General features: G+C 38.4%; 1 protein-coding gene across 1 annotated transcript; it reads right to left on the bottom strand.

The window, feature by feature from the left end:
* Window positions 1-9449: 9449 nt before the first annotated feature.
* Window positions 9450-23294, bottom strand: LOC133997310 (mitoferrin-2-like). Its single transcript, XM_062436881.1, has 4 exons — window positions 22826-23294; window positions 15014-15242; window positions 14287-14343; window positions 9450-13642 (listed from the first exon to the last, which is right to left on the bottom strand). Exons 1-4 carry the CDS (start codon window positions 23174-23176, stop codon window positions 13056-13058), a joined length of 1224 nt encoding a protein of 407 aa, XP_062292865.1. The 5' UTR covers window positions 23177-23294; the 3' UTR covers window positions 9450-13055.
* Between the last annotated feature and the right edge of the window lie 2004 nt (window positions 23295-25298).

Below are 25298 nucleotides of genomic sequence, written 5' to 3'. Positions count from 1 at the left end.
TATCTATAACAACCATAGAACAATCTGTATCTATAGCAACCATAGAACAACCTTAATCTATAGCAACCATAGAACAACCTGTATCTATAGCAACCATAGAACAACCTGTATCTATAGCAACCATAACACAATCTGTATCTATAGCAACCATAGAACAACCTGTATCTATAGCAACCATAGAACAACCTGTATCTATAGCAACCATAACACAATCTGATGGTCTGCTGTGCATTACATTCCTCATACAAGTGGTAAAGATTGCCCCAAAAAAGTTAAATGGGTTCAATAGATTTTGTGTTTTTGACACAAAGTGACTTTTACTAAACGTTTGAGCAGATCTACAGAGGGATAAGACAGGAGTGGAAACTAAAAATGCCTTTTTGACAGCTTAGACTAATTAATAGTATTAAGAGTTTAACAAACTAGGTCAGCAGTTCTTAAAGTGGGGTCTTTGAGGGCGTCCACAGCAAAAAAATAGGACTAATTTTACTTTAATTCCATCAATAAGTAACACAAAAACTGACTTTATGACTGTTTTATTCATGAGTTTCATACATTTTCTATCTTATCTTGTCCGTGTTTGACGTCCTTTACGTGAAAAAAGTTAAGGAACAACTGAATCAGGCAACAGCTGAGCCTGACAAGCTTAATCCCAAAATGGCCGATAGTTTATCCTCCATGTTTTATGAGTGTAATGATTTGGTTTCCTGATGTTAAAAAGAAACATCACGGCCTCACAAGACGATGACTGTGGCTGAGTTTAGTCTCCTATCCAACACCTTCATCATAAATACTAATAAACAGTGAAATTTAAAGACGCTATTCGCACTAAATATCTACTAGGCTTTAAAAATAGGAGGTGTTCATTTTTAAATCCAACATTTGTTAAAGTCTGCTTTATCAACCGAGCAGTGTGTGTTGTGGCGTCTGTGAGAGTTTGGCTCCAAAATGAGATATCCACCAATTGAAAATGTGACACCTACGAGCTTTAGTGTGTAAGTGCTCTTCAGAGGCTGCACAGTGTCTCCTTCTCTAGTCAGCTCTCTACATGTAATGCTTCCTGACGTCAGCGTAATAGATTTTGCAATGGACGTGGATGTTTGGAAAATGTCTTTTTAACTGGTTTCCCGTGTCCAAGAAGGAGGGAAGGCCCCCCGGCCAAGAGAGCGACTTCGCCTCGTCCATCAGCCCCCCGAGATATCTAAATATTTATGCTGAGATCCACATTTATCCATTCACTTGGTGCAGCTTTTCTGGGTCAAAAACATTATGTTTCTGGGAAGATACAAGAGTATATACAGTGTTTATGCAGTGCTACCCGCGAAGATTTATCCTAAACTGTCAGGGTCTACAATAACACACATAAATTCGCTGAGTGTGACTCACTAAAAAAATCATTAGAATCATTCATTTAAAAAAAAAAAAAAGAAGAAATCGTCTGCTCCAGCTGGGAAAAGCTGTGCAAGAAAAAGAGTTTTAGCTTCTGTCAGCAGCTGATAACCAGGTGCTCTTTAGTAAAGCTGATAAAGTTGATCAATGAGCAACAGTAGAGAGCTGAGAAACTTCGACTTAAGACATTTCAAACTGGAGTAATAAGGAGAAAATGGGATTCTTATCTTATTGCTCCTGGAAGGGGTAAAAAAAAAAGAGAAAAAAAAAGAAGAAGAAATATGCCTTCATTCATGATTAGCTAGGGTGTGGTGTAAAACATTCAACTCCAGGCATTCAAGTGGGTGGTTAAGAATAAAAAAGCCTTTAATGGATGTGGACTGAACGCATACATGAAGATCCAGAAGGACGCAAGACTGCACACGCACCGGTGTTTTGTTTTGTATCCCGTACTCAATACAGTCTCTTAAATCTTTATCCAACCTACTTAACGAGCCTAGGATTTAGATTTTAATGCCACATCTCAAACCGCTGATAAAGACACATTTTTTTCTTCTACCTCCTTCAAATTAAGTGCAATTTTCTCAAGTGTTGTTAAGATTGGGTCAACAACGCTGATAGTACTACTTCTTCACAATTACCTCCAAGGTGCTTTAACACTTTTTTTTATTATTTAAAAGCTTAACCCTTACATACTGTCAAATTTGACCCATTTAGAAATTTAATGACTTTTCCTAAAGTGGCACAAGATATTTTAAATGTTATACTTTTATTTTGTCCATTGAGGCTGTTCTGGGTTAAATTATCTCCGTATCTATTGACATGTGTTTTAGTGAAATGAATAGTTAATAGTTTTAATAAGATAGTAGTTATGAGGATTTCTTTTTATGATGTAGCAGTGAAGACTGATGCTCTAATGGTTATACAATAAACCCCACAGCTCCATAAAGTTCTGCTCATTTTACCTTTACATATAAAATAACATTTAAACACCAAAAAGAGACATAAAAATGACTAAAAAGAGACACAAATTAAATAAAGAAACCTTAAAACTACCAAAAAGAGACATAAAAATGACTCAAAACAACCTACAGTTAGTTTGAGTGACAGCTGCATTCTAGTTACCGTAGCAACTATGGGATGGAATGACTCAAGAGATTCCAAACTACCAAAAAGAGACATAAAAATGACTAAAAACACCCTACAGTTAGTTTGAGTGACAGCTGCCATCTAGTTACCGTAGCAACCATGAGATGGAATGACTAAAGAGATTCCAAACTACCAAAAAGAGACATTTCAATCATTATTGCTATGTTATATTTTCATGTCTTAGGTAAAATAGGACATGATATTGTGTGATAGGAGATGTTTAGTGGTGTAAAAGCTAATAAATACACTCTCTCTGCTCTCTGAGACATTAATCAAAGGTTTAATCACATTTATTGATCAGTCAGATCGACTGTTGATGCTTTCTAAACACATCTGTGGCTCAACATTTACTTTTTATGAGGGGATTCTTAGACTGGGTCAAAATTAAATATGAATATGAACAGTATGTAAAGGGTTAAAGGGGAAAAAATCATACAGTTGTCTTTTTGCTATACTTGTTTTTTATCTAATTTCCTGACTTGTGACCAACTGGATTGATATATTATAAATGCAATATTATATTTTCATATATTATAAATAAGAACTATGATAGCAAATATTTTCTAGACATGCAAAGAGCAGAAAAACATTCAGATTTAGCTGAAAAATACTCTATTAAGATGAATTATTAACCTTACTTTGTTACTTTTCTTGTAAAATAAATTTACCTTTTCTGGTGACACATAAGTCAAATATCTTTAATGTGAGATAAGCCACTTTTTTAGTTCAGCAAGTAGAAAGTTTTCAGTAGAAGTGCTCAGAGGGTTTTTATTTAATTGTATGTATTTGTATTAAAATAACATGAAAAAAGCAGTAAACTCATCAAGGTAAATAATCTGAAGCTGCAGTATGTATCACAGCCTATAATGCAGCATGAGGAGGCTGCAGATATACACATGAGTTTTTTTTTCCTTGCTAAATGACGATATATAAACTCCACTTTGGTCCAAACAGAAATACCTCGACGAAGATAAGATGGATTAACGATTAAACTTTAAGAGGCTTTAAGAATCCTTGACTGTTCCTCTTCCTCTCTCTCAACATATCAAGTAGAATATCTCCACATCGACACTGACTGGTACAAAATGTGTTTCATGACTTTCATGGTTCCCACAGGATGAATCCAGATGAGTCCTCAGACTGTTCCTCTAGCGCCACCATGAGGTTTTATATTGTAACTACTGATTATATCCTTCAGGCCATGCTGTAATGTCTCTGGGCCTGTGAGACGTTATTGTTTGGTAATACACTGCACTACTCACTTTATATTTGTATTTATTCATTTTATTTGCTTATTTATTTATTGACTTATTATGTAGATGTTCATTATTTTATTATATATAGATCAAATAAGGGTTGGCAAGATGAGCAATTCAAAAATATGTTTAAAAAATAGTTTTAAAAGCAGCATCAGGTTTGTTAAAGTGTACATTTTTTTAAATTTTTGTTGGTTTTATGTCATTTTAAATGATATTTGCACCATTTTTAACCAGCAGTAAGACTGAATGCTCCTGAAAATGTCAAATGGTGTAACCACAAAATAATGATACATATTACAGATTTTATCTACCTAGACAAAAAAAAGAAGGAAAGAAATAAAAGACAGAACAAGTAGTTAGAGGAGGAGGGTTAAAGAAATATAAGTATTTTATCAACCTAGAAAGAAAGAAAGAAAGAAAGAAAGAAAGAAAGAAAGAAAGAAAAAGGACAAAGAAAGAGAGAAAGAGAGGAAAAAAAGGAGAGAAGAGAAAAAAAGAAAAAGAAGTAACCACAAAAGAATGATAAATATTAAATATTTTATCACTTATACTAATAATTACTTCATTTAAAAACATCAAATGAAACATTTCTGGAGTATTTCTACATTTTAAAGCATTTTGTCAATATTGAGCAGAACATATGCTAAAAACATTATGTAAAAAAAACACGCTAAAAGTAGATTCTCCTGAAAATGTCAAATGGTGTAACTACAAAAAATGTAAATGTTTCCTGATCTCCATGGTTACCAGATTAAATGTAATATTTAGAACAATTGTATTCCATTACCTTTATTTAATATAAAGTTATAATGTAAGATCACGCCAAACTAGTTGATATGGTGTTTTATTGACAATTTACTGTTTTTAAGCAAGTTGAATTATTTGGTACAAAGTTTTCATGGTTACACCACTTAGACATTTTTACCATAATCCTCTAATATATTCTCTCTAAATGGATTAAAAGCAGAAATTTGATGCTGGGTCCACAAAAAAAGGATGTGTGCAAGTTATTCATACGTTTATTTTCATATTTTAACCTCTTTAAATTTAAACTAAACCACATGGACACAAAAAAACATAATTGACCCTTATGTATCGGGGCCATGAAATGTGGTTCTCTACAGGATGAACTGCAGTCATTTATACCCAAAAACTGAGAAAGGGTTCTTTGTCTTTAGATAATTAGATTCTGAGCTATCTTGTGTCTAATTGGCCTGATGGGGGCGCTACATTAAAGGTCCGAGGGGTCACCGAAATCACTAGGATTCATCCTCTGGGGACCATGATTACACACACACACAAACACACACACACTGTATTTTGTAAAACACATGGTCTCTGATTGGCTGGCATCCTGCTGGGAAACTAAAAAAAGACACTAATTTAAAAAAGCCGTGTTTTATGAGAAGCGAGAGCCGGTGGTAATCTCCTATTTTCTTTCAGTTAACACGAACGATTCAACTCACACCAGCGAGATAAGCGTCTTCCAAGTGTACGTTGTCTGGAGGGTAATATATCACTCTATAGAAAACACACACTTATCATCCTTGTGGGCTTCAGGGTGCGTTCCTCTGGAGTAGCCCAACTGTAAAACACGGCAATTTATAAAGCGGCGGGGCACGTGGGCGAGCTAACGCTACTTCATGCCACATTGCCAAACTGAATTATGATTAATGCTGTTTATACTAATCCTTACAGTGCATATGAAGTGCAGTATCGCGTCTATTTGTGTGACCTGCAGGCGGAGCATCACCGATGGAGAGATTAGAAACTCGCTCCCACATTTAAACACCAAAGACACACCATCTATCAAACCGAGGAGCGCGGCAGGTAGCGTGTTGATCGCTACTCAGGCAGAGACCAAAATCTCTCCTTCTTGTCTTTTCCCTAAACATCCATTCTCAGTGTCTCAGAGTGACCGTTTTGATGGATTTGGAGAATGTGACTCGGGTTTCCGTCACCTCATCCGTCTTTGTATTTCATCTACACACACACACACGCCTCATGTTGACATTGGCCCTGACCGGAGCTGCTGCCGTGCGGCCCTCCAGACGACGAAGGGGGCTTGACCTCACTTGCCGAGACCTTCCTGCCCTGACAAAATGGATCGCCTTACGTTTCAGAGAGGCGCTAACGCTGGAGAAGAAAGAACAGAGGGAGGAAAAGGAGTTGGCAGAAGGCGGGTGGGTGTAGGGAAGGGGGGGGGGGGGGGGGGGTAAAGTGAGATGGGAAGACATGAAAGACAACATTTTAGCTTGTAGGCCGCAGGGAATGACAACAAACCCGGAGCTTCGAGTGAAACAGGATCCTCTGCGTGAGGGAAGGTGGAAGGTGGTGCTTATCGTCAGTCTCTTTCTCTCTCTGTGGTGTTCCCGCCTGTCAGCTTTCAACCAGGCAGCATGGAGGCTTTAAAGTAACCCCCAGTTCCCCCCCCCCCTCCAAAGCTCCCCACTGTCCACTTCAAAATGTGTTTTTTTTCCCTCAGTTGGATGTTTGAGCTTCACTGTGCAGAACGACGTCCGTGCAGAGTTTGACAGAAGACGATTGTTTTCACATTCATCTGAAAAACAGTGGGACGTTTTTTTCGGGGGCTCAACTCAAATCGTAGTTTAATGCGTCGATCTACAAGCGTGATTTATGACATCACAAGTAATCTGGAGCCAATCGTGGTCCAGTGTGCAGTGTACCAGATGAAAGACCAAAGTCTCAGGTATATATTTTGTATGTCAGGAAGGAAAAGAGGGAGGAAGGAAGGAAGGGAGGAAGAAGGAAGGAAAGGGGGGAGGGAGGAAGGAAGGAAGGAAGGAAGGAAGGAAGGAAGGAAGGAAGAAGGAATGAAAAGAGGGAGGAAAGAAGGAAGGAAGGGAGGAAGAAGGAAGGAAAGGAGAGAGGAAGGGATGAAGAAGAAAGGAAAAGAGGGAGGAAGGAAGGAAGGAAGGGAGGAAGAAGGAAGGAAAAGAGGGAGGAAAGAAGGAAGGAGGGGAGGAAGAAGGAAGGAAAGGAGAGAGGAAGGGATGAAGAAGAAAGGAAAAGAGGGAGGAACGAAGGAAGGAAAGGAGAGAGGAAGGAAGGAAGGAAGGAAGGAAGGAAGGAAGGAAGGAAGGAAGGGATGAAGAAGGAAGGAACAGAGGGAGGAAGGAAGGAAGGGATGAAGAAGGAAGGAAAAGAGGGAGGAAGGAAGGAAGGAAAGGAGGAAGGAAGAAGGAAAAGAGAGAGGAAGGAAGGAAGGTAGGAAAGAAAGAGAGGAGGGAGGGAGGGAGAAAGGAAAAGAGGAATGGAGGAAGGAAGGAAGGAAGCTCAGGGGAGGAAAGAAAGAGAGAAGGTGGGATGGAGGAAAGAAGGAAGAGAGGAAGGAAAGGAAGGAAGGAAAGAAGGAGGGAGGGAGGAAGCAAAATGGTTAATTGGTGCTCTTCTCTTCTCAGACAGGACACCTGACCATGTAAAGGAAGAAAACTAGTATTCCACTTTTTAGTTGCGCCCTCTGGTGGAGAAGATAATTGCAATGTGACAACATGCCCCGGTCTCCCCTATATTTTTTCATAAACTTGAAGGAGTAGAACGGAAGTGAGTGTATGTGGATGAGAAGCAATTGACATGTGATTAGAAAAGTGAAGAAGTAATAAATGTGTGGCCGTCCTGTTCAAGAAGCGGAGCCTCCTTGTTTTTATTTTATAACCCATGTAAGTATGGAAGTCTGTCAAGTATCTCCTTATTGTTAAACCCAACTGAAAATTGAACATTTAACACCATTTAATCATTTCAACACAAATCTGTCCCCATGTGTTCTCTGGCTCTGTATCGATCCAACATTCCCGCCTTGAGCCAAACACTGAACCACTGTGTCAAGTGTTTGTTATGAAGTGCATCAGCTACTAAATATGCCAAAAGTATGTGGACAGAGTTTCAGATTCCCGTTAACGAACTGGGTTGAGCGGGAAACGCAGAGCAAGGATTGCCCAATGTAAGTGGCTGACCTCACTGATGAACCTGCAGTCAGGCTCCAAAAATCTGCTGGAAAGATTTCTGCAAAAACAGCAACAAAAAAAAACTATTACAACATCAGATACAGCTGGGAGATGTTTGGGTGTCCTTTTGTTGTATTGGAGAGTGGATGCTGACTCCCATTATGTTTGCGGATTTATTATTTACCTTTAATTCTTCTGCAGTCTCCACTCAGGACGAGCACAGTGAGGAATGGACGACACTACTCACTTAGCCAATATGACATGAATAGCCTCTTAGCTGCTAATGTGAAGTGTGGCAATACTGAGGTCAAAGGTCAGGTCCATGTATCATACGATAAGTCCATATAAAGACATGATGATGATGATAATTACATTATTGTATAAGTCGATAATTATTGTGAGGGGTCTAACTGTGACTTTTGACATTTCTAACTACGTGATCAAACATTTGGGATTCACCAACTCTTTCTGTCTTGCCTTGTAGCAAAGCAACAAGCAACAAAAAACAACAACAGCTCATAAGTAAGTTTCTTATGTGATGAAAAGATGAAGTGATTTTTTACTTACATTGCCAGCTGTTGTGGAAGGAACATCCTGCTGCAGCCAAGTTTCATTCATTTTATCAAAAATCTAAAGATAAAACCAAACCTGATGTTTTGGATTCAAGACTTTTAGTTAAAGGGGACATATCATGTACATTTCCAGGTCTATATTTTTTTACTTTGGGGCTCTTCTGAAATATCTTAACACGATTTACAGTTAAAATAAACCTCCTTATTTATCGTACACTGGCTCTTTCCGCAGCCCCTCAGTTCAGCCTCTGTATGAAACAGGCCGTTTTAGCTCCTGTCGCTTTAAGAGGCTATATATAAACAATCAGTTCAACATTTATTAATCAGTCAGATCGACTATTGATGCTTTTTAAACACATCTGTGGTTCAACATTTGGTATCGAACATACTACTACTATTCTAAAAATGACAGTAAATCCCAAAAAGCTGGTTATATGTCCCTTTAATCCTAAATGAACACTTGGGACAAATCTGTTCATTAACCCTCCCATTGTCCTCGAGTCAAGGAAGGAAGGAAGGAAGAAGGAAGGAAAGGAGGGAGGAAGGAAGGAAAGGGGGGGGGGAAAGGAAGGAGGAAGGAAGGATGTAAGAGAAGAAGAAGGAAGGAAAGGGGGGAGGAATAAGGAAGGAAAGAGGGAAGGAAGGATGGAAGGGAGGAAGAAGTAAGGAAAGGAGGGAGGGAGGAAGGAAGGAAAGGAGGGAGGAAGGATGGAAAGGAGGAAGAAGTAAGGAAATAAGGGAGGAAAGAAGGAAGGAGGGAGGGAGAAAGGAAAAGGAAAGGAGGAAAGAGGAAGGAAGGAAGGATGGAAGGGAGGAAGAAGGAAGGAAAGGAGGAAGGAAGGGAGGAAGAAGGAAGGAAAGGAAGGAAGGATGGAAGAAAGGGGGATGGAGGAAGGAAAGAAGGAAGGGAGGAAAGAGAGAAGAAGGAAAGAAAGAGAGAAGGAGGGAGGAAGGAAAGAAGGAACAGTCAAAACAGACGGGGTCAATTTGACCCGGGAGGACGACACGAAGGTTAATTATTACCAAACTCGTTTTTTTTTACTGTACATTTTGCTGAAAGAAAGAAAGGATGGTTAGGGAAAAAAAAAAAAAAAGTAAAGACAAGAGACCAAGTGTAAGTTTCTCTCAGCGCTTGGAGAGTCAGCACCAAGAGAAGACCCTGCTTCTGCGAGGAGCTGCCTTAGCGAGTTTTATTTACAATTCACAAAAATACAGGTGTCGCTTTCAAACAGTGCTCAAGCATTTCACATTAATGTCGGCTTCTGACAAACCACTGCTTCCTCTCTCTCTCCTGCTTTTCTTTCTTTCTTTCCTCTATTGCTTCTCAGTCTTTGGTTTCCCGAGCTCAAAAACTTGGCGTAACAAGAGGAAACACTTTTTTTTTTTTATTGTTTTTTTTTTAAATACCCTTTTTAAACCCACTTTAAAGTTTTCCTCACATATGTAAACTGAATTTGAAGTAATCCAGGTTTTTCTTATTTTTTTCTTTTGCTACTTTCCAGATGAGTATTGTATTGTGTGCGTTTCTACAAAAACCTGCATTTTTTACAGCGTGGTTTTGATAAAACTTGTACACTTTTATACTATATATATATATAGTTCGACATACAAGTCCAAGCTTCAAAAACCTAGCTGGTTAGAATTCGGGTTTATGTATATTTACCCATATTTAGATATATTATATACAATTTATTCCTGTTTTATGGCTTCAAAAAACACAATATTTATCTATATATCTGAGGATCTCTTTGTAGTAGTTGTGCGTTGGGTGTATAGCGGCTAACTGAAGGCATGTGTAGTAATAATAATGTTCCTTTAAAATCCTCTGCACTTGATTTCACTGTAAAAAGATGCTGCTTTGTTTTTTTAAATTTTAAATTCACCTTAAGAATAACACAGAATTGCTATTAAGTGCTAGGATGCTGTGCGTTTATTTTTTAAGAGGATGAAATAAAACTAAAGCAAAAAAGAAAAACAACGTGATTGTCTTAAAAAAAAAAAAAAAAAAAAAAACAACACTCTTTGCCTTTTTCCTTTCTTTCTTCTTTCATTTCAGTTTGTAATAAAAAGATTCTCTACGTATGCGCTATGGAAAAATACTTCTCTGTTGGAAATATGAACATTTCCACTCTTACTTTTTTAAGAGGCGTAGCATCTTTTCCTGCTAGCACTGAGTGTTTCAGAGTGCAACATGTGGCATCATCATCATCATCTTCTTCTTCTTCTTCTTACATATGATGGATGTTTTTTTTTTTTAAATTGGAATCTAATGAAACGTAACGGCGTCAATGTGCAAAGCCTATCAGTCATGTGTTCGCCACTCTATTGACTCTATCCAGAGACGATCTGCAGCCTTCAGGTGTGCTCGGCTACTCAGAAGATATTTAAAGAGACAACATGCAACTGTTACCTCGTCTTTTTTATGAAATCTTACGGATAAAGGGCGTTTATCAAACCTTTGAATCAATGGATTTGTTGGTAACAGGGGGAAAAAATTAGCAGCAGCACAATGGAGGTAAAATGTGCCAAAACAACCCACACAATGATAATCTATTGAGTGTCTGGCTGAGCTTTAACATTCACTTGTCAATTTGGCAGGTGGTTCCCCTTTTAGTTTGGTTTCTTTTCACACAGTTAAAATCCAACAGAACCTAAATGCATCACTAGAGACGCTCTTTGCACCGATGTGTGAGAATTTTAAGACAAGGAAGACGATCCTATCTGCCAAATGCACTCTTTTTTTTCCAGGCTACTCCAGATTGGACCTTAATTCATTCTCCCAACTAGCTGCTAGAAACTTTTGATTTTACTCAAATGCAGCTTCTACTAGTTCGGTCAGATGGAGGTGGGATCACTTTCTCAAAAGGGTCTCGGTAGGTTAAGGTTGCTGTTCTGTTTTTTTGGCCCATAATGCATCACTAAAGCTGCTTTTTGCACTGCTATGTGATAATAAAACCACAAGAAGAATGTCCTGTCAATTCATTAAAATGCAATATTCTTTCTTTTTTTCCAGCTACTCCTGATCGAACCTCCATCATTCTCCGACTAGCTGCTAGAAACTCTTGATTTGGATGAAGGTTGGATCACAAATTGAACCATTTGGAGGTAAAAATCGAACCAGAATCCTGATTCAATTGGTCTGAAAACGCCCTAAATTTAATTTCACCGAAACTTTTTGAGTTTGTGTAATTATGTGTGTTTGTGTGTTTTTTTTGGGGGGGGGGGGTTCTTTCAAGGAACGACAGTTAATTGCACAGTGAGGCTTAGTTGTGATCAAATCTGGTCAGAGTCACTGCTGAATGCTATGAAACTGAATTTCCATTCACTCCACTGTTATATCACACACACACACACACACACACACACACACACACACACACACACACACACACACACTCTTTCACTCATGAACCTGTCTCACTAAGATGTTCAGTATTTTTGATCCAAAACTAATTCTGACCTCCTAAAAAAAAAAAAAATAGAGGAGATAGTGTACAAGCTGCATACTCCTCATGTCTCACAGGACTGATGGATGATGGAGGAATTTAATTTTTCTTGCTTTTATTTAAATCAAATAACCTTTCAAATGTTTCTTTCTTGCTCTAAGTGAAGTGTTACCGAACCCCCTCAGCGCGAGTATTTAAACTAATCTTGATAGTAAACGCTGGTTCTGTGTAACAACACTCATTCCTCTCCCCTGATGTCATAGTTATTTATCCACTAGTTCAAAAAATTTTGAAGGTTGAGCAGTGCGCCCCCCGGTGGTCAGCAGGCAATATGGTAGCAATACTTTTCCAGAAGTGCAACAGTGCAGTTTACGGGAGGGGTGTTCGAGCCAGTTTACGGCAAAGTTCTTGAGTATTTGGAAATATTTGAGTCATTTTGGCTCCGAACACATCAGAGTTGAAATGAAACAGTGACTATGGAGCTCAGAGTGCCGACTTTAAGCTTTAAGGGTACTTGAGGGTTTTCCTCATCCATATTGGGTCAACCGTGGATGACTCTTTAGCCCCCTTTATATCCCTGGGGGGTCTGTTTAAAAAACGCTCCGACATCTACAGTTACAGTTACTAAAGATGTGGATAAACACCCTTAAACTAAAGCTTAAAGTCAGCACTTCAAAAAAAAACCTCACAGTCAAAAGTTTCTTTAGTTCAACGTTCTCGAGTTCAGAGACAAAACAAAAAAAACGTCCAAATGCTAGAACTGCTCAGTAGGTGGTCAAAAAGGGAACGTGAGAATTTCATGGTTCAAAGGGCTGAATTCAAACAGACTTGTACAGTATGTTGTCTTCCATAAATAATTTGCTTTTTGAAAGCAGTTTGTCAAGTTTTAACACTAAAAAAAATGTAGTTAAAGCATCAGAAATCAGCGAGAGGGGAGGGAGCGGGACTTCCTGTCAGCCATTACAAGGCTTTTTTTCTCCTTACTGATGGGTGCAGCTGAACATTTCGTCAACCCCCCACGTCTAGTAACAAAGTATCCGAGACAAGTCGTAATCCTAATTAGCTGTACTTGTCTACACCTGCTGTGAACTAGAACCGACCACGCCGAACTGATCTCAGTAAACGATCAAACGATGACTTATTTTTTTTCACTCAAAGAATATAAAACTCGAGAGCTTCTGAAAAAACCTTCCGATGTCTGGAAATCAATAAACCTCCGATACCAATATTTCGGCACGGTGCGATAAAACCTTTCGATCCGTGTTTTCCAGTTGCTTATTTGTCTCCGTCACGGTCGCTGCGCAGCCGTCTCTCGTGCTGCCGCTTGGTGATGATGTACTTGAAGAACTCGTAGACGGACCAGCTGATGGCCGTGGAGGGCATCTGGTAAATGATGCGGGCTTGGACGCCTTTGAAGAAGGCAGGCACGCCGCCCATTCTGTACACCGTCCGAAAAGCCTCGCCCAGACCAGAGATGTGGCGGCTGCCGGGCGCCGAGGCGGTGGCAGCGGCGCCGCCGGCCGTCGCTGCCTGGGCTTGGATCAAGTGTATCGCCTGAGCCTCCTGCGTGTTGAGGAGGGTCTTGCAGACGTCGAGGGGAGTGGTGGCTGCGGCGGCGATCGCTCCCGCCAGCGCGCCCGACACAACGTGAGAGGAAGGGTTGTACTGTCTGTGGGGGTTGAGCAGCTCCTGGAGGTATTCGTAGGTCATGAAGTGGAGCGCCTGGAAGGGCACGTTCATGGTCAGCTGGGTGGTGTAGCTGCGGTAGAAAGCGCCCATGCCCTCCCGCCTCAACATGGAGCCCATACAATCCATCACGCCGCGATACGGGGAGTTGAACATTTGCATACGCTGTTTCATAACTACAAAAAAAAAAAAAAAGAGGAAGAAAGTAAAACAGCAAGAATATATTTCACATACTTTTAGGACTCAGATCGGTGACTGAAAAGAGGAACTGAGAGGAAGACAGGAAGCTAGACAGGAAGTGGGGAGATATATGAGAAAGCAAAACCAAAGAAAAAGCCAACATCTACTTCTTAATACAGTCTATTTTTACAGCGGTTGAAATATGAGTCATCAGTAATTTGTTAATGAGCGACACAAACACAAACACATCCTGTAAAATCAGCATGCTGCCACAATTACACACATTTAATAAGACGCTTTAATTCATGCTGTGTCTTATAATGTGTTCGGTCTTATTAACTAACAAATAAATACAATAAATACATATATTATTAATGTAATTATGTGATTAATAGATTGGTTTATTTGGTGTAGCAGCATTTAAGTTGCAGCTCTTCCAGTTTCATAGATCAGTCTCTGGCTCCACCTGGTGGTCAAATAATGGAAGTGCAGCTCAGAGGGATTTTCTATAATGGTCTAGAGATTGAGAACTTCTGTAAATAGGATGATGACCATTTGTGTGTGTGTGTGTGTGTGTGTGTGTGTGTGTGTGTGTGTGTGTCTCTAAGGTGATCTGACATAAGCTCGGAGGTGGTTTTACCTTCAGCTGGGTTCATCAAGGCGTCGTGAATCACCGTGGCCATGCAGCCCGCCACTCCTGCAGAGCACAAGAGAGGAAGTTAAAGCCACAAACTGACATTTATACTTATAATACTATTAATAATAATAATTTGCTTTAATATTTAGCAACATAATGTGCTTGTAAATGTTATTCTACCATGCATTTTTTATTTTTTAAGCCTTTAGTTTCCCTCTTTCCATCCATTTATCCTCTCATTTCATTCATTTCTTTATTCAATATGTCAAATTGTGCTATTTTAATAAAGTAAATAGTATTAAACCAACTCATATTTATACTTTAAACAATATAATAATAATTAGCTTTAATATTAAACAACATAATATGCTTGTAAATGTTATTCTACCACTAATTTTCTATCTATTTAGCCTTTAGTTTGCTCCTTTCCATCCATTTATTCCTCTCTTTTCATTCCTTTCTTTATTCTATAGGTTAGATTGTGCTATTTTAATAAAGTAAATATTATTAAACCAACTCATATTTATATTTTAAATAATATAATAATAATTAGCTTTCATATTTAGCAACATAATGTGCCTATAAATGTTATTTTACCATCATTTTTTTTAGCCTTTCTTTTGCTTCTTTCCATCTATTTGTCCCTCTCTTTTCATTCCCTTCTTTATTCGATAGGTTAGATTGTGCTATTTTAATAAAAGTAAGTAGGCTGACATCTCTGACATCTCACCGTTAGCGAAGTGGCTGTTAGCTCCGGGATGGATTGCGTCGCTCAGTGAGAACTTGATCTTCTCGTAGCAGGCGAAGTAGAGAGCGTGAGCCGGTCCCGCTCCGACCGCCAGCACGTTCACGCCTCTGATCGGCCGCCACACTCCCTCGGTCCGCACGATCTGCCGCAGCGCGTCCATCACGTTGCGGTAGCGCGCTCCAGGCTCGGGATGAAGGCTCTGCATGCGAGTCTAAACCAGAGGAACAAACAAAGTATTTTATTAGCATCAATTCCTGTTTTTTATAGAGAAACAGGGAATTATTTTATACGTGTTTTTGATACTGACGGAATAATTAAGTAAGAATTAAGATTTAACAAAACACCTATAGGAGGTTTCTAATATTCAGTGTTGCAACAGCAAAATATCTTTAAAAAAAACAATGAATTGTGGGTATTTCTTTCTTTATATAGTTTAAAGTTAAAGGGACATTTCACAGGTTTAATGACATTTAACCCCGTCACAATAATCATCGACGTATCGTACAATAACGTAATTATCAGCATCATCACGTCTATATATGGACTGTATACTGACACACACTTAATATCTAAAATACAATAAACACACATCTATACAGCATAGTATCACGATATCTTGCGTGGCAATATTGTATTGATACATGGACGCCAAATATCGATCTTTTATAGGAATCTGCACATATATAAAAGGGGCTAAAGAGTAATCCACCGTTGACCCAATATGGATGAGGAAAACCCTCAAGTACCCTTAAAGCTTAAAGTCCGCACTCTAAGCTTCATAGTCACTGTTTCATTTCAAATCTGATGTGTTCGGAGCCAAAATGACTGCAATGAAACTGCACTGTTGCACTTCTGGAAAAGTATTACTACCATATTGCCTGCTGACCACCGGGGGGCGCACTGCTCAACCTTCAAAGTTTTTATCCCTTTGGAGACATAATTTGCAGGTGAGAAAAGCTTCTATAAATAATAAAGGAAAGGAAATATATCGCAGCATATCGCAATATATTTAAAATCGCAATAATATCGTATCGTGGAACCTCTGGTGATTCCCAGCCTTACTTTTTATTTATATTTACTTCATAATACAGTCTACAGGTTTTTCCTTTAATTTACACAATCTATCTACGAGCTATCTCCTATAACACTGTGTTATAAAGATGATTTTAACTTAATTTTATGTGTCAGAGCTTCTGATTAGTGTTGGCAGGCTGATCCATGTGTGAGCTGAGTCAAAAAGGTATTATACAGTCCTAGGGCTGGAGCAATATATCCTGATATTTTATAGATATCGTAATATGGTGATATGGAATAAGTGTCTTTTCCTGCTTTTAGAGGCTGAATTACAGTAAAAATGTAACTTTCTGAGCTTAATTGACTTGTTCTATTATCTGCCTTTTATCCACTTAGTCATTATATCCACATTACTGATGATTATTTATCAAAAATCTCATCACAATATCTCATGCGACAGACCTGCTATGTTTGAATGAATGAAATCGAAGTCATTTCGACTACAAGAAAAGAAGTGTAAGAGAGCATGACAGGTATTAACCTAATCTATAAAAGGTTCTTGTTGCTCTGACAGCATGTGGAGACAAATTTAACTCCTATTGAGAGTAAAAACTTTGAGGCTTTGCTGCTGCAGATCAGCCTGTCAGATATAAATCAGCTCCATAGTTCATATCAGAGTTTTTATTACGGCAGCTTTTTGTAACGAGCAGCCGACCGCAAACCGCCAAATAAGATTGATTGCTGCCTTCAGCGAGGAAGTGGTGCGAATCAAAAACACTCAGATCTGTCACTCACATTCCTCACAGATAAGAAGCCGCTGTGTGTGTGTGTGTGTGTGTGTGTGTGTGTGTGTGTGTGTGTGTGTGTGTTTTTCTTTTCTAACTGGAGCAATGTGCAAAAAGTCAAAGATGGTGCAATTCTCAAACTTTTCTCTACATGCAATAAAAGGGAACAGTCCCAGCCTTCACCCTCCCCCTCCTCCTCCTCCTCCTCCTCCTCCTCCTCTTCCTCCTCCTCCTCCTCCTCCTCCTCCTTTCCCTTCAGGGGTAAATATTTACAGCAGATTGGGGAGCGCGTCTGCCTCCTGGAGGCGTCCGTGGAAATTCCCGCTCCGTGCTTCTGGGAAATGATAACTCTGAAGGGAATGTGCACAGTCATGCACAATTATATGAGGAGTGCATTCATGTCTAAGGGGAAAGAGGGAGGGGAAGGGGAAGAAGGTTTTTTTTCTCTTTTTTTTAGGTTTTTCGGAGCGTTTACTTGCAAGATTATTAAACCAAGAGCAACTCAGACAGAAGCGACAAAAACAAATCAGGTGTCAGTGATCAAAACACAATAATTAATATGTTTAAATGTTATTTTCACCACCTATATATCTCCCCCCCCCCAAAAAAAAAAACCCCCACTAGCTTCCAACATCCACTGTGGCTGCTTTTGGGAGCGAGCCAGGCTGGAATAACCCGTATCACAGTCCCCGTCTGTTGACACTGAAATAAGGCCAAAAGACATTGAGAAAGAGTCTCCTGACGTAAACGTGGAAACTTTATTTTAGATAATGAGGAAGTTCACTAAGCAAAGAGCCTGAGGGTTAAAAAAGGAAAAACATCTTATTTTAAAGCTGAATTTGTGCAAAGAAATCATGAGTAGAAACGACAGCTGGAAAGGTAATCATGATAAAGTTACTCATGTGATGCATAATGTTGCGTAATAGAGCCCGAACGACATATATATACATAAATAATATATATATATATAATAACGGATACTGGCTGATCTCAGGTATCCTGGTTTCAGCTAATTGTTGCGCAACATATATACATATAAATATATATATAGGCTGAATTTGATGTTTATTAGACCCTTAAATATTCTGCCTCCTTTACATATTTCTGTCACAAATTTGAGGAATCATGCATTATTTATTTATCTCTCTCATTCGTAGATAGATTGATTGATTTATATTGGCCGATATATCAATATAAGATTTGTTTTGTCACTTTTTAATATTAATATCAGCCCTAAAAATCCAGTTTAGGTTGAGCTCTATTCTGTGTCTTGAGGCAAAGCGACGGACAAAATGTATTAAAGTTTAAAAAGTTAAAGAGGTATTTCTAATTATTTAATTCCTTTTTTGCTTTATTGCCATTATCTGATATTATTCAAGTATATATATTTATTCGGTGTTATTTAATGTTTATTTTACTTTATTTTTCTCCTCCCTCTCTTGTGTTGGGCTGTACAGCTGTTTAAGGTGGACTGGGGGGTTACTGTATGTTGCTCTCTCTGTTTAAACTCAATAAAAAGTATCTTAAATTTTTTTTAAAGTATTATATTGCAGACAGTGTGTGTTAGTTTATTCTGAGGAGCTTCTGCTTTTCTCTTTTTTGGAGATTTTAAAGTTGTTGTTTTTTTAAGCCAAATACGACTAATGTAAACTAAACTTCGAATTCTGCGTCTGTAAATGATATTAATAGTCTCGTTCAATGTCTGAAAACAATCAGGCAGATAAATAAGTCAAATTATAACTGCTGCATAATGACAAAAACAAGCTAAAGATGAAACACTCTGAACTCTGAAGCAGCTTAAAACCAGCCGGAAGTCTTTTTTAGCAACATCTAAAAGCTTTTACAGCTTCATGTTGAGCTTCAGATGATACGTACGTCTGCAATAAGGAAACTCGAGTCGTCTGAAATGAGCATCGTTCACACCAGTAACAGATAAAAGACGATGGTGTTAACGGGCTGCGGCGGAAACAGGAAACGATTGTGAAAACACAGAAACCTCAAGATAGAGGAAGCTGTCCGCAGAGCATTACTGTAAAAAGACAAAAATCATTTCCTTAAGACAAAAATCATTTCCTTCAACTGAAATATGTTTTTTTTTAACTGCTGCACCAATCTGAGTCCAGAAGAGGAACTAGAAAAAAAAACCTTGAGCTCTTCCTGCAGCTTTAGCTTCTTTATATTCTTCCTTTTCTTCATTCCTTAATGAACTAAACAGGTTTTTTTCTTTATTGTTTTATGTCGCTGTGAGACTTTCTAAGAAGAAGGAGCTCGACCTCAGGGCAGATTCTAGGTAGGAGGCCTTAAAATTATCTCAATGCTTTCTAAGAATGAGGAACTTGAGTCAAGATTAGTGTCTGTAAAGTATATAACATGATAAGTAAGAATCATCTGTATTGTTTTTTTTACTTCCTTAACTTTCATTTCATTCTGATGAGTCAAAACTATATTTCTAGGAGTCTGAGTCCTGATATTGAAACTGATGCAACTCATTGCAAGTGAAACAGGGGTCTTATAAAACCAGGTGACCCAGGATCAGCTGATGTTGCCAAAAAAAAAAAAAAAGAAACACACCATGAATCGGAAAACCTCATTATCGAAGAATTTGTTGTAAACAGGAGACTGATTCAGAGCTCCACCTTCTTCTCCTATCTTCTTTTTTTTTTAATACAATAGAAGGAAGTTAAGAGTCTGGATAAATATCATCTTAATGTTCAAGTAGTTGGTTCTTATTTTTATATATTTATGTTTTAAAAAAGGAGGTTTTAGTATCACTCTTATAGCTTTCTATCATACTCTGGTGTTCAGGTATCATCTGTGGTTTGTTTATGTTCAATTAAGCTTCTTATTTGAGTGAAATCATCAGCAGAATATGTTAAAAACAGGAGATTTGTACGGTTTAACAACTGAGAAGTGCACCTTTTTAATCTTCTGATTCAATATGAGGAAGTTAACAGACTAGATAAAAGCTTAAATGTCACTTCTTAGTCTAACATTGGAGTTACAGCATCACTTTAATAGCTTTCTGTTGAGGTACAGTTTGGGATCGTGTAGCTGAATCAGCGTTTATCCTCCTTTACGGCAGCGGTGGGCAAACAGCGGCCCGCGGGTCAAATTCGGCCGTGCAAAGCAAAAATTATTGTCTCCCCTCTCTTCTGACTTTCATTGTTTACGTCAAAAAAATCTACAAATAATAAAATAAGCACAAAGCTCCTGTTGATCTAATCTGTTACATCTAAAACTGTCCAGAAATTAAAGTTTAAATACGTGAAATTTAACAACTTTTAGCAGTGGAAGAGAAATGCTGCGTTGATGCCATTCTCCCTCTTTTACATTCAAATCTTTAACTGTGTTGTAAATCTGTTTTATTCTTATATTAATTAGAAGAAATAAACATATAAAGCTGTGTTTCCATTGCATCGTTGAACCTAAATATTAAAAACCTCAGTAGAAAATGAGAGAAGTTGTGTCACAATCCCAAAAACTTAACGAATACATTCCTGTCTGTAAAGAGGAAGCTCTTTTTTTTCGGGTTGTGCATTGTGGCGCAAAACAGCGACCATCAACACCTCCGTCTAAATGAAGCGTGTTTTGTATGCATACTGACATTTTGCATGTGCTTAATTTAGTCTCTTTATCTGCGTAAGTGCAATTACATGCTGGTTAGTGATGGTGGTAATGTGTAACTGGACTGCTGAGTGGGAGTCATGTGGGGAAGAGGTGGGGGGTGGAGGGGGGGGGTTTAAGGTCAGATTACAGACACACAGCTGTTTTTTTTAAATGCTATGTTATGTAATTAAGAAGCATGTTTAAAACACTCTAGCAGGTAAATGAGCTGTTAAGAGGTTTAATAATGAGTGTTGCAGAGTCTGCTTTTACCTTGACGTGGGTTTTATGAGGTTGGGTAAGAAGACGACTAGCTGCGTCACAAGTTTACAATTAACTTACGCCTAATTGTTCAAACATCTGTAACAGTACCACGCCTCTTTAGTTTGCAGTAACTCATCCTTAACTGTTTCCTGGTAATCTAGAGAGTGATGAGCCAACCCCTTGTTAATAATCACCCACTTTTATCTCTTGACATTGAACTTTTTTTTTTTTGTCTCTACAATAAAATCCTCGGTGATTTCCCTGCAAATCATAAACAGACCGCAGACTAACAATACTGTTTATTATTATTATTATTATTATTATTATTATTATTATTATTATTATTAAGCCTTTCCTTATTTATTTGGTCTGTTGGAAACACTGCTTCGCTATCGCCACACAGCTAAAGCTATGCATTCTTGATTTGATCATTCTGGCTTATTGTACTAGTATCCCCTCCCTACATGTAAATGATTATAAGAGTGCAACAATAAAAAGGTTTGGGGCTCAGAATAACACAATGTTAACAGTAATGTCTCTATCCATTGTGAGTGACACATGTTTATATGTTATTACAGGGTTCACACACATTTCTACCAATGAATTTTCATAACTATTCCATAATATTTTACCCCATTTCCATGACTTAATTTAAGTAGTTTAACAAAGGGTCCTCCCCAAGAACATTTTTAACAGTAGATCTCATTTCCTGTATTTTGGTGCCTTTTTAAGCAGCTGTTTTGACACTTTGATCTCAACTAAATGATGGGTGCATGTTATAATTACATCCAGAGGAAGTGTTTGGCCCCAGATCACAGATTAGAAGATATTAAAAAGCTATAAGTATTGACGTTGATGATTAGTATATTCATATTAAATTAATCTACTGATGTCTGTCTACCTGTCTTATATATATCCGTTATCTTTGACATCAGAGCGGGTCATCCTTAATTCAAAACTTTTCCAAACCATTTCCAGGCCTGGAAACAGCTTTTCCTCATTTCACAACTTTTGCAGGAATGTCATGACCGTGGGAACTCTGCCATTAGGTTACAAAATGTGGTACATGTGTGGTCCCACTGACTATTTAAAAGACAACACTGTGATAATATGCAAGGTTAATGATTGAAAAAGGAGAAAAAATGTGTTGTTAAATAAGTGTGTTATGTCTAAATCTGTTCCCCTGTCAATATGTGTCCCTCTCTCTCTCTTCTCCAATATATAACCCTTAACCAGCCTTAACTTTTAACCCAAACTTTTAACCCCCCAACCAGCTGTAACCTGTAACCATAACCTAACTCTCAAAGCGGATGTTGTGCTATGAGATCCCCCTCCATTTATATGTTTATAAGAGTGCAATGATCACAAGGTTTGGGGCTCAGAATAACACAATGTTAGCAGTAATGTCTCTATCGATTGTGAGTGCTATATGTGTGTATATCCAATTGAATTAGAGCTGCAAAAAAAACTATTAGGTTACAAAATGTGGTGCATGTGGTCCCACTGACTAGTTAAAAGACAACACTGTCATAACATGTAAAGTTTATGATTGAAAAAGGAGAAAAAATGTGTTATTAAATAAGTGTCCGATAATAGAAGCAAGGTACGGTGTTATGTCGAAATCAGTTCCCCTCTCTTTCTTCTCCAAATTATAACCCTTAACCATCTTCTGAGGTGCTTAACTTTAACCCAAACTTATTTTAACCCTTCAACCATAACCTAAACTCTAAAAGCAGATGTTGTAGCTATGAGAAACACAATTTTAACAGGAGAAGAGAAGGGAGGAGAGGACATTATTTGAAAGGGGTAACCAACTTCACCATAACACCAGTTTAGCTAATCAGGCTAGTTTATGTAAGTTGGCTAGAGGAGGACACAAACGTAACACACACACGATTACACTAATATATTACAAACTTAACCTAAACTACAGTATTAAAACTATCCCATTTGTATAGTTTAACCTTTAAAATCATGTGATTTAATTGATTTATCTTTCTGACCTCTGTTTGCAAGGTTACTCCTATTAGCATGTAGCTCAGGCTTGTTTTGAGGCCTAAACTGAAGTTTACATAATATATGCATGTGTGTGTGTTTGTTTTGTTGCTGTTTTTTAAGCTTTAGATACCTTGACACAATCGATGGGATACATAAGGCAATGCTCCATGATTCCAGCTACAGCTCCTGCCAGCATGTGTGTGCTGGTGGCGACTCCCTGAGGAAGCCCTTCATAGTCTATGTCTGGCTCGGCAGTAGAGGTCGAGAGCTCCGGAGGGGGGGTCGCCGCTCGATGCAACACCACCGCCGGGGTAAAGTCCTGCTCCCCGGTCATTCTTTTCGGTGGGGAAGAAAGAGCACCAGCGACTAATCCTCCCGTGGCGCTCATGAGGCGGCCACCCAGCCATCGGATGTCTGAAGCGCCCTCGACGCCCGGTGTGTCCACGGAGGATCGCCGGGATACGAATCCGTCCGCTTCCATGCAAAATGTAGTCCCGATAAAGCTGGTTCAAATCGATGACTCCACTTGTCCCCGGTACTTTTCCCCCCGGTGGTTTAATGAATTAGGAGTCCCCCGGCCCGGTTGAGCCTGTGGTGGGTTGCCGCTACTGCGTGGCGGGTAAAGCAGGCTGCGGCGGGGACATCGGTGGGCTTGTCCTGGAGTCACGTTAAAAGTCAGCAAATGATTCGATACCGCGGCTGTCAATCATTCAGAAGGCACTGCTATTGGTCAATTCGGTCAGTTAAAAAAAAAAAAGAGGCGGGCTAAAATTGAGTGTGACGGATCCAACTGTCAGTGATGCATTTGTAATGCAGGGGCGTCACGTGGTATAAAAATCAGCAGGTGATTCGATACGGCAGCTGTCAATCATTCAAAAAGCGCTGCTATTGGTCAGTTCTGTCGGTAAAAAAGGGCTAAAATTAAGTGTGACGGATTCTAACTGTCAGTGACGAGTTTGTAATGCATCACGTGGGGCGTCACGTGTAATTACGGTACAAAGTCAGCAGGTGATTCGATACCACAGCTGTCAATCATTCAGAACACGCTGCTATTGGTCAATTTGGTCGTTAAAAAAAGAGGCGGCCTAAAATATAGTGGGACGATTCTAACTGTCAGTGACGATTTTATAATGCAGGGCGTCACGTGTAATTACGGTAAAAGAGTTTTAATTAGTGGTGGTAAAGTAAGATCATCTGTATAAATAAAGGTCAAATAATAATGATAACAATAAAAAGAAGATATAAAACAACGAAAAGCAGAAAATCCTCACGTTTGAAAAGCTGGATTCAATTTTTTGTTTTGCTTTAGATAATCCCTGACACTTATTAATGAACTTAATTGATTGATGTGTGTGTGTGTGTGTGTGTGTGTGTGTGTGTGTGTGTGTGTGTGTGTGTGTGTGTGTGTGTGTGTGTGTGTGTGTGTGTGTGTGTGTGTGTGTGTGTGTGCGTGTGTGTTTGTGTGTGTGTATCAAAACATAACTGAAGTATCATATTCTCAGTAAATCCACACCCTTGAAGAGGAAATATGTGTTACAGGAATACACTGGTAATGCCATAGTTAAGATAAGAATCAGTTATCTCTCTTTTCCGGTTACACCTAAAACTAAAGAGGTTCATTTTAAAATGATGAATGAGATTTACCCGTGTAAAGACTTCTTACAACAAATATTTAATTTAGATTTAAATATATCAGGCAGACCTTGGGGTCGGTTTCTGTAACTCTCAACTTGGTTGAGCGCCATACATCTTTTTGTTCTCTCTTGTAGATTAACAAGGACCTTTTGGGAGGCTTTTCAATATTGAATAAACTATAATACTTTGATCTAAGCAGATGGAAATATTAAATCTGGTCTCCATGAAATAGGAGGACAAGAAAAAAAGAAATTTGGGAATAATTATTTAATTATTTTGGCAAAATATTTCATACACAAATGTTACACAAACACAAATTATTCCTATATATACTATTCCAAGTGCAATTAATATTTTAAACACTTGCAAATGATCAATATGCATACAGGAACTGTTATGTACTTGTACTTCTATACCTCACATATTTTATGTATTTATGTATTTTTAAGAAATTATTTTATGTAATTTTATGGATTCTATGGTGTTTATTTCATTTCTGTATACTGTATGTCTGTTATTGGTGAGCCAAATACATTTTTCCACCATCAGGGACAATAAAAAGTGTGTAAAATGTTGTGAAATGAAAAAAGCAATGTATGAATACCTCTGTACACTGATTTATGACTGACCTTTTTGTGTTCACATCTTGTCAGTTTGTTTTCTAAAATGTCAAAGTGTTGTTGTTAAAAGTGCTTCAAAAATGTAAATTTGTCTCAAGCAGGGGCGATTCTAGGATCAGACCTTTAGAGTGGCTCAGCTCCATATGAGCATTTGACATACAATGACCTGCAAGTGTTCAAACCCCCAGCTAAACTACTCATTTCAGTGGATAATGTAAATTACAACAAGAAAAATGAATACATAGAGTGGTCTACTATAATGTATAATAATAATGGTTCAGAATAAACAATCACACATTTCTGTAGAAATGTGTGATTGTTTATTCTGAAGGACTCTAGGATAGTTAA

This window comes from Scomber scombrus, chromosome 2 (assembly GCF_963691925.1).
Source record: "Scomber scombrus chromosome 2, fScoSco1.1, whole genome shotgun sequence".
NCBI lineage: Eukaryota > Metazoa > Chordata > Actinopteri > Scombriformes > Scombridae > Scomber > Scomber scombrus.
Note: the sequence above shows the minus strand (reverse complement) of the source record. Positions and strands in the feature narration are given on the sequence as shown.

What these genes read in the sequence shown, in the direction of transcription:
- LOC133997310 (XM_062436881.1), bottom strand. Translation starts at nt 23,176, where the DNA reads ATGGAAGCGGACGGATTCGTATCCCGGCGATCCTCCGTGGACACACCG. An exon ending in TAACAGCCACTTCGCTAACG is followed by an intron (nt 14,344 to 15,013) that starts GTGAGATGTCAG and finishes TGTGCTCTGCAG; the next exon opens with GAGTGGCGGGCTGCATGGCC. An exon ending in CTTGATGAACCCAGCTGAAG is followed by an intron (nt 13,643 to 14,286) that starts GTAAAACCACCT and finishes TTTTTTTTGTAG; the next exon opens with TTATGAAACAGCGTATGCAA.